This window comes from Otolemur garnettii, unplaced genomic scaffold (genome assembly GCF_000181295.1).
Source record: "Otolemur garnettii isolate 467f Iridium unplaced genomic scaffold, OtoGar3 scaffold00142, whole genome shotgun sequence".
In the NCBI taxonomy this organism is placed as follows: domain Eukaryota; kingdom Metazoa; phylum Chordata; class Mammalia; order Primates; family Galagidae; genus Otolemur; species Otolemur garnettii.
The window spans coordinates 269,230-279,122 of NW_003852537.1; the positions used below are offsets into that span (position 1 = coordinate 269,230).

At 46.7% G+C, this 9,893-nt stretch overlaps 1 protein-coding gene across 5 annotated transcripts; it reads right to left on the reverse strand.

The window, feature by feature from the left end:
• Window positions 1–351: 351 nt before the first annotated feature.
• On the reverse strand, window positions 352–1,554 carry POP7 (POP7 homolog, ribonuclease P/MRP subunit). 5 transcript variants are annotated; one of them, XM_023518601.1, is made up of 2 exons: window positions 1,458–1,554; window positions 352–1,059 (listed from the first exon to the last, which is right to left on the reverse strand). In XM_023518601.1, the coding sequence occupies exon 2, from the start codon at window positions 1,045–1,047 to the stop codon at window positions 625–627; it is 423 nt and encodes a 140-aa protein (XP_023374369.1). In that variant the 5' UTR covers window positions 1,048–1,059; window positions 1,458–1,554; the 3' UTR covers window positions 352–624. The 5 variants fall into 5 exon arrangements, with proteins under 5 accessions (XP_023374369.1, XP_023374366.1, XP_023374367.1 ...); XM_023518598.1 differs by having other exon boundaries at window positions 1,452–1,554; XM_023518599.1 differs by having other exon boundaries at window positions 1,420–1,554.
• Between the last annotated feature and the right edge of the window lie 8,339 nt (window positions 1,555–9,893).

Consider the following 9,893-nt stretch of genomic DNA (forward strand, 5'->3'; position numbering starts at 1 on the left):
ACACAGCGTGATACACAGAAGGCCATTAAGTCTTAGTATCCTTCCTTAATCTTTAAACCCTCACCTCTCCCATGCCTAGGGACCATTGCCAAAAAGGAGCCCAATGCATCTTGTGCACCCTGGCAGCATCTCAGCAGGCCAGTGTGTACACTTTATCTGTCTAGCCTTTCTCTGGGATTATCAGGTTTCTGCATCGTACTCAACAATTTATTTTATGTCATCACGGTTGACAATATAAAGCTATGCTTTTTCTGAAGGCAGGAAACACGTGGGTTCCTTTTCTGTAGCGTGATACCTATAAAGTTTCCTGTTCCAGGTACACACAGAATTTACACAGAGAAGAGGCAGTGGCAGTGGGGTGGCCAGGAATCAACACAATTTGGCACTTTTTATTGTACAGGACATAGTTACAGACCACACAGACTCAGAAGACCCATCATTCGGGCCCAAGAAGAGTTAACTGCCCCCTTCCCCAATGCAGAATCCTTTGGGCTGTGAGGGAGCAGGCCTTTTCTTACATAGCTGTCACAGGAGATCCATGACATAAGCAACATGAGGAGAGCCACATTTGGGCTTGCTGTTTGGGGGGTGGGAGATAGGGTAAGGGAACCAGCTTCATTTTGATTACTTGGGTGTGACTCTGAAGACTCGGATGTGGATGGCTGAGTTGTTGCGGATTCGAGTCAAGGGCTCCCGTGTATCAGTCTCTGGTTCCAGCTCATCAACTAGCTCCACCGTGGAGGTATTGGCGGCCACCTGCAAGGACCCAAAGCTGCCTGCCTGTAACTGCAGGGCAATGTTGATGGCACGGTTAATGGCTAGGCCTAAGCCATGAATGTAGATCTCAGTGCAGGCGTTCTGACCTCGAGCATCTCCGTCTAGCAGCTTCTGGCAACGGGCCAACTGGGCCTTAAAGTCAGTCTTCATATTGACATAAATGTCATTGGGCCTCCTGGGCAGGCGGTGGGGAAGCCGTTTCCTAAGGGTGTACTCCACCGGGTCCAGCTCAGCCTCAACGGCCCCGCGGGACTCTCGGTTTTCTGCCATGCTGTGTGCACCCTGGCAGAGGAAAGGGACGAGATCAGTTAGGTCGCACACGACTTCACATCCTTTCCTACCGCGTTTCCTGCACAAAGGCTTACCCGGGGTGGGTATACACTCGACGTCCTTCTTCCCTTCCAGCCTCTCAGTTCCCTACCACTCATCTCAAACACCCGCCCCGCCCCGCCCCCGTTCTTATTCGCTCTTATCACGGCGCCCCACCTCACACTCCTCCACCGCCCCCTTCCGTGGCCTTTCAGTGCCTACTTTCTCCGTTCCACGTGCCAGCCAGCCCACTCAAGGGCTCCTGGGCCGGCTCAAGTAGAGTGCTGCCCGCAATCCCCCGCGCCAGGGAAGTGAAGAAAAGGAAAGACGCACGAAACAGACACGCCAAACCACAGGCGTCCTACCCGCACCGAGATCCTGGAAACGCTGCCGAGTGCGCACGCGCGTCTGTCCCCAGTGGCCGGGCCCACACAATCCACGAGTCGCTTTCTCTGCCTCCGTTTTCCCCGCCCCTTTCCTGAGCGCTTGCGCTACCGCGCTAAGTGTTTGAGTAACGCGAGGCTTCCAGACGGGAGGGGCTTTACTACGGGTACTCCTCGGGGGCGGGGCGGGAGGCAGAAGGAGGGTACCACGTCGGAACAGGGGAGGACCTAGAAGGGGCAGAGTTGTCTCCTATGGGTCAGTCCAAGTTCCTGGCCCGCGGAGGGGTCCAGAAGGGGAGAGACACGGATCGTGAAGATGTGGGGAGGGGTATTTTCTGTCTTCCCAAAGAAAGCAGGAAGTGGGGTCAGTTCAAGAGACCGTGATCCTGAAGGGCCCTGAAGGCGAAGTCTGGACTCCCGCGTCTGTCGCAGTTCTTCTGGTCAGAAAGGCATGGACATAGTTGGCAAAGCTGACCTCCCGTTCAAGGTCACTGTTGCTCAAGGACGGCGGGGGAATTTTGTGACAAGGCCTGATCCCCACCTCGCTGGAGTACAGCGCCCTAGGATGCCCTGATGGTTCACGGAAACCAGCTTTTTCCGTTGGCTCTGCCGGGGACTCAGCTGAGAGTTATAAGCCCAGCTTCAATGGCTCCCCAGAGTACGCTGACCCATTCACGCCCCTCGACTATCTCCAACAAGTTTTTACGCAGCTGCCTGACTTGGGAGCGGGGACTTGCCGCCCCCTAGTGGGCAAGGCAGGGTGGGCGCACGCGGTTCGTGGCTCCTCAAGGCCAATGGGGAGAAGGCTCTCTGCCTGGATATGTATAGTTCTGGAGAGTTCCCTTCGGAAATGTGTGAGACCTCACTGGAGACTTTGAACTCTCCACTTCAGTTTCACTCAAAGGGGAATGCTAATTCCTGTCTTGGAAATGAGTTGTGAAACTCCATGTAATCTTGCAAACTCAACCTACCCAAGTGAGTTGGCTCCCTCCCTTACCCTTCTCTAGTTGCCTCGGGCGGAGTCTGACTCCAAAGGTTGAAAATAGGTCGGGTTCCTGAGAACTTCCCTCCTAGCACCATTTAAATCCTTAAGTTCTCCCCCTTTAGCTTCAGATTCTTGCATTAACCACCAGTTTAGGGTTTATGTTGAAATGGAAGATTCTACATAGTGAAGACATAAATTCTCTCCAAATCGATCTATAGGTCTAATGAAATTCCTATGAAAATAGCAGCAAGAATTTTTATATACACAGATTTGTTATACAGTGTATATGAGGGCGGCACCTGTGGCTCAAGGAGTAGGGCGCCGGCCCCATATGCCAAGGGTGGTGGGTTCAAACCCAGCCCTGGCCAAAAAAAAATGTATATGAAAAGTATTGGGAGGCTGAGGCAAGAGAATCACTTAAGCCCAAAAGAGTGAGGTTGCTGTGAGCTGTAACGCCACAGCACTCTACCGAGGGCTACATAGTGAGACTCTGTCTCAAAAACAAACAAACAAACAAAAAGTATATGAAAAGGCAAAAGAATATTGAACAATTTTAAAAAGAATATTTTGTTGGAATAATGCTGATTTTAAGATTTACTGTATATGTACAATGATCAAGAAAATGTGGTATTGGCAGAGAGACACAAAAACATAATGGAACAGACAACCCAGAAATAGACTCATACAAGTACAGCCAGCTCTTTTTTTGACAAAGGTACAAAAACAGTTCAATAGGGTGGTCTTTTCAACAAGTGGTGCTGAAACAACTGAACAAATAGGCAAAGAAATAAACCTCAGCCTTCTGCAAAAAATTCATACAAAATGGATGGTAAGTATAAATATAAAAATAGAAAACATAGGAAAAAAATCTTTAAGATGTAGGATCAGGCAGAATTCTTAGATGTTGACTCCAAAAGCACACTCCATAAAAGAAAAAAATTGATAAACTGGAATTCATTAAAATTTTAAAACCATTTCTCTGTGAAAGATCTAATTAATAGGATGACAAAGGCTGAGCACCTGTGGCTCAAGTGGCTAAGGTGCCAGCCACATACACCAGAGCTGGTGGGTTCAAATCTAGCCCGGGCCTGCTAAACAACGACAACTACAACCAAAATATAGCCAGCATTGTGGTGGGCACCTGTAGTCCCAACTGCTTGGGAGGCTGAGGCAAGAGAATCGCTTAAGCCCAGAAGTTGGAGGTTGCTGCGAGCTGTGACAGCTTGAGGCTCTGTCTCAAAAAGCAAACAAACAAAAAAATAGGATGTCAAAATAAGCCAAGGACTGGGAGAAAATACTTGCAAGTAACACATCCAAGAAAGGATTTGTATTCAGAATACAAAGTACTGTCAGGGATGTTCAACCTGTTGCCTGAGGGCTACATGCAATTATGTGAAGACTTCATTGGTTTTCTGTGGTGGCACCTTTTTTTCTTTTTACTCATCAGCTTTCATTAGTGTTTGTGTATTCAATGTGTGCCCCAGGCCTATATGTGCTTCTGCTTCCCATATGTGGCAGAGAAGAAAAAAAGGTTGGACACACCTGCACCCAATTAGAAAATGGCAAAGGTCTTGAACAGACACTTTAGCAAAAGAGGATGTAAGAATGGCAAATAAGTATTGAACACGTTCAATGTTATTACCCACTGAGGAAATGTACATGAAAACTATGATAAGCTATCACTACCCACTTAATAGAATGGCTAACATACAAAATCCTGACAATACAAAGTATGGATAATCTCTCATAACACTACTTGCAGAAATGTAAAATGATACATTCTGGAAAACAGTTTGGCAGTTCCTTCTAAAACTAAACATGGCTCCGTGCCTGTGGCTCAAGTGGCTAAGGTGCCAGCCACATACACCTAAGCTGGCAGGTCCGAATCCAGCCCAGACTCGCCAAACAATGACGGCTGCAACCAAAAAATAGCCAGACGTTGGCGGGCACCTGTAGTCCCAGCTACTTGGGAGGCGGAGGCAAGAGAATCACTTGAGCCCAGGAGTTGGCAGTTGCTGTGAGCTGTGATGACAAGGCACTCTACCTAGGGCCACAGTTTGAGGCTCTGTCTCAAAAAAAAAAAAAAAAAAAAACTGGCTCAGCACCAGCCACATACACTTCAGGTGGCGGGTTTGAATCCAGCCCGGGCCTGCCAAAAACAACAATGACGGCTGCAACCAAAAAATAGCCAGGCGTGTTGGGGGCCTGTGGTCCCAGCTACTTGGGAGGCGGAGGCAGGAGACTTGCTTGAGCCCAGAAGTTGGAGGTTGCTGTGAGCTGTGATGGTACAGCACTCTACCCAGGGGAATAGCTTGAGGCTCTGTTGTCTCAAAAAAAAAAAACTAAAACTAAACATATACATATCATATGACCCAGCAAGAGTACTCCTGGGCATTTTAAGAACCTAAACATGAATGTCCATAGCTGTTTTATTTCTAACAGCCAAAACTGGAAACACCCCAGATGTCCTTCCACTGGTGAATGGTAAACTAACGTACATCCATCCCATAGAATACTATGCAGCAATAAGGGTTAGATCAAGGAGACCTGCAAGGATGTTAGAATACTGGTTATGTTATACATTACCATGCTAAGCAGCAAATATGTTAGCATGGAAGATAAGATGAACAGGATAGCATGACCTGTGCTAGCTAAGGGAGAAATGGACATGTAAGGGATTTGATGGACCCCCAAGAGGAAACAGCCAATATGATTTATTTATTTATTTATTTATTTGAAACAGAGTCTCACTTTGTTGCCCTCAGTAGTGTGCTGTGGTGACATAGCTCACAGTAACCTCAAACTCGGGCTCAAGTGATCCCCTTGCTTCAGCCTCCCAAGTAGCTAGGACTACATGCACCCACAATTCCCAGATGCCCAGCTATTTTTAGAGATAGGGTCTTGCTATGACTCAGGCTGGTCTAGAACTCATGAGCTCAGGCCATCCACTGCCTCGGCCTCCTAGAGTGCTAGGATTATAGGTGTGAGCCACCGCGCCTGGCCTTGCCAATATGATCTTGAGGGGATCTAAGGCTTTCTAGAAGAAGCAATGATTAAGCTGACACAGGAATGTCTAGCAGCTAGGCTTATACAATTTTTACAATGGGGAGGTGTTGAAGGACTGAGCTCTGGGATGTTGGGGAGAAGAGAAGGAACCAGCAAAGGCTAGAGAAGTAGCTGCTAGTGAAGGGAGTGTAGCATCCTGAAAGCATTTCTGGAAGACAGTGTGACAGGCTGGCTGTGTTACAGGTTGCTGACAGGTTGGTCACAGAAGATCATGGACCAGTGGATTCAGCAATGTGGTGACCATTGGTGACTTAGTAAGCATATAAAATATAACTATTTGGTTGACCAAAGAATTTAATTCATGGTAGAAAGTAATTCTAAATGTAATAAATTAACTTTCAGGTCCATTATCTCTGATAACGATAAGCACAGTTTATGAGCTATCCCTTCATTACTCAGATTGTATGTCTTTTCATTATCTAAAATATGTTTTATAAACTTTGATATCCATATATACATACATATATAAAGGTGTACAATTTAGCTGGGTTAAGCCAGGTTCTGTAATAAACCAATTTGACAGTAAGACAGTCTTTTATCTCTTTGCATTTTATTGAAGGAAAACATGGCAGAGGAATCTGTCATTGAGAAAAAAGGCAGAGTCTGGCTGTTCTTGTTTGAGACCACTCCTTCATCACAATCTTCTAACCAAATTTCTTTCTTTTTTTTTGAGACAAGAGTCTCACTGTGTCGCCCTTGGTAGAGTGCTGTGGTGCCACAGCTCACAGCAACCTCAAACTCTTGGACTTAAGCAATTCTCAGTCTCCCAAGGAGCTGGGACTATAGGTGCCTGCCACAATGCCTGGCTATTTTTTTGTTGTAGTTGTCATGGTTGTTTAGCAGGCCCAAGGCGGGTTCAAACCTATCAGCCCTGGTGTATGTGGCTGGCACCCTAGCTGCTGAGCTTCAGGTGCCAAGCCCCAAATTTCTTTCTTTAGTTCAAAGATTGCAAATTTAAAACACAAGGCTAGTGGCTCATGCCTATAATCATAGCACTCTGGGAGGCTGAGGCAGGTGGATTGCTTGAGTTCAGGAGCTTAAGACCACCCTAAGCAAGAATGTCTCTACGAAGATACACAGACATCTCACAGCATAGCACCTGGATATTAGGTCCAAGTGATTTTTCTTTTCTTTCTTTCTTTTTTTTTTTTTTAAATAGTCTTACACTGTCACCTTGAGTAGAGTGTTGTGGTGTCATAGCTGACACAAACTTCAAACTCTTGGGCTCAAGTGATCCTCTTTAGCCCCAGCCTCCCAAGTAGCTGGTACTACAGGTGCCTGCCACAAGGCCCAGCTCATTTGAGGGATTTCTTTGATTTTTTTTTTTCTTTAATTCTGTACTGAAGACTCACACTTCTGATTTCATAGTTTCCTTTCTCAAAGACGGAATTTATATGCTTCAATTTCCAGGGTCATCAGCATCAACATTCCCACTTTATGGTTGACGGAGATTATTTGCCCAATGTTAAGGACTGGTGCCCAGGACACCTAGGGTGATCCTCCAGTGTTCTACCCTGGAGTTGATGTGCTTGCTTTTTTTTTTTTTTTTTTTAAGACAGAGTCTCATTTTGTTGCCCTGGGTAGAGTGTCCTGGGGTCATAGCTCACAGTAACCTCAGACTTTTGGGCTCAAGCAATTCTCTTGCCTCAGCCTCCAGGCACCTGCCACAACACCTGGCTATTTTTAGAGATAGGGGTCTCACTCTTGCTCAGGCTGGTCTTGAACTCCTGAGCTCAAGCAATCCACCTGCCTCAGCCTCCCAGAGTGCTAGGATTACAGGCCTTAGCCACTATACTCAGTCTTTCAATGTGCTTTCTTTGACATGCTGCATATATAGTGGCTACTATACTCCAAGCAAAAACTTTCACAGTGGCAATAGAGGTCCTCAAACTGAAGTTTCTCCTTCACTTCCAGATCCTCCTCTCCCAATAAGTCTGGACTGGCTATTCTCAAACCCACTTTTCCAAAATTTACCCAAATCTTGCCCTTCCCTCCAGCTTAGCACAAGCCACAACTCTCCCAAAGAGAGAATGGGTTCCATACTCAGAGGTTCCCCCCTTTATTCCTTTTTTTTTTTTTTGAGACAGAGCCTCAAGCTGTCACCCTGGATAGAGTGCCATGACAACACAGTTCACAGCAACGTCCAACTCCTGGGCTTAAGCAATTCTCTTGCCTCAGCTTCCCAAGTAGCTGCAGCTACAGGCGCCTACCACAACACCCCAGCTATTTTTTGGTTGTAGTTGTCATTGTTGTTTGGCAGGCCCAGGCTGGACTCGAACCTGCCAGCTCCAGTGTTATGTGGCTGGCGCCTTAGCTGCTTGAGCTACAGGCACCAAGGCCCCCTGCCCCTTCTCCATGTATAATTTTTCTGCCATAAATTACAATCTCATATTTGCTTAGTAACTATTAAAACATGCTAAACCTCACTTATTCAGAAATTTGGCTGCTGGTGACTTCAACCACCCAGAACACAACTCCAATGTATAAAAGTAAGAAAAGAAAACAGCAATAACAACAAAAGATTTTGAGAAAAAACAGCTGTCTCAGCTTACAAACTTTATGCTAAGAGATTCTCTGACTCAAGCTTGGATTCTCTTGACACATTTTTGAACAGCATGAAATCTTAAATATTGTGTTTCAGGAACCCTGTGGAACCAAAAGTCCCTTATTAGCTGAAGTGCTTACTCTGTATGCCCTGTGCCACACTCTATTAAGTGCTTTACCATACAATCCAAAGACAGAGGTTCATTAACTTGCCTAGGGACAATAATGGATGAAACAAGCACAGGAGCTCTTGTTCTTATCCACTGCCATTTTTCAGCCTGTGAGCAAGCAGGTTGACTGACAACACTGAACCAGAAATCCTAACGGCCAAGAAAGATGAAAGAATGTAAAAAGCAGACACTAAAACTACAAGTGCAGAGAAACCTGGTAATATTCAGTGCAGGAACAAAAGGCATTCTCCAGGTAGCTCCTGAAGTCTGTATTCTATTATATATGGCAAGACATAAAGCACCCAAATTACGAATCATGAATTTACCTCTTCCCTGTGTTTAGGAAGACTACACTGTATTGGGCAAAGACTGTTCTGGAGAGCAAAGAAGTACACATTCTACAGCGACTTCCAAAGAAAATGGTGAAAGGACACACAAAACTCTCCAAGTCCTGAAAAGTTCAGCAAATCAGAAAAATCATTCTTTTTTTAAAAATTATTTTATTTTTTATAGCTACCTTTTTTTTTTTTTTTTTTGCAGTTTTTGGCCAGGGCTGGGTTTGAACTCGCCACCTCCAGCATATGGGGCCAGCGCCCTACCCTTTTGAGCCACAGGTACTGCCCCTCGAAAAATCATTCTGGAAAAATCCTTTTTTAAACAAATGGGTTTCACTTTACATCCCACATTTACAGAGTAGTTTCTTTCTAAATCCTTTCAGCTTCACTTATTTTAATTCCTTTTATTTTTTTGAAGAGACAGAGTAAGATTTTGTGGCTCTGGGTAGAGTCCCCTAGCCATACTTGATAGCAACCTCAAACTCTTGGGCTCAAGCAATCCTCTTCCCTCAGCCCACCAATAGCTAGGGACTACAGGTGCCCACCACAACACCTGGCTAGTTTTTTCTGTTTTTAGTAGAGACGCGTGTTTGTCTGTCATGCTGTCTTCCTCAGGCTGGTCTCAAACTCCTGAGCTCAGGCCATCCACCCACCTCAGCCTCCCAAAGTGCTAGAATTACAAGAATGAATGACGGCGAAAGTCCACTAATTTTAATTCTCCACAGCACTCCCTGGACCGAATGAAAGAGTGTGGGTTGGGGATTGCACACAAAGCATATAAGAGTAGCATTAACCCTCTTCCATAAGAGAAACTGAGGCTTCTAAGAATTAACTCAAGAGGTGTAGGACCTAGCCACTGGTGGAAGCCGGATACAAACTGTAGGTCTCACCAGTCACGACTGCCTCGGACTGTTTCTAAATCATCAGGTGATCACTTATTTTATGTGTCCCAGGACGTCTGATGAATAGTTCTGGATTTTATGCCCTTCAATCTAGGCGGACTTCCCGGAAGAAGCCGACTGACCAGAAGAGCCTGGCGAGGCCTCCGTCCTGAGGGTCGCGCGACACGTGGCGAGGGGCACGCGGAGAGCGCGGAGAGCGCGGAGAGCACAGAGAGAACACCGCGGACTACCCTCCGCCCGCAGAAGGCCCCGCATCACGTGACGAACTAGACCGCCAGGTCACGTGCTGGTGGGTCGGGGGCGGCGGGCGTCCGGGCCGCGCCCCGTTGGGCACGCAGGGCGCGCGCGAGGCGAGGAGGTGCGGGTCCGAGCTGGCCGGAGCCGCGGAGGGAGGAGGAGGCGGCGGCGGCGGCGGCGGCGGC

Coding starts and splice junctions, on each gene's coding strand:
- POP7 (XM_023518601.1), bottom strand. CDS start 1,047: ATGGCAGAAAACCGAGAGTCCCGCGGGGCCGTTGAGGCTGAGCTGGAC.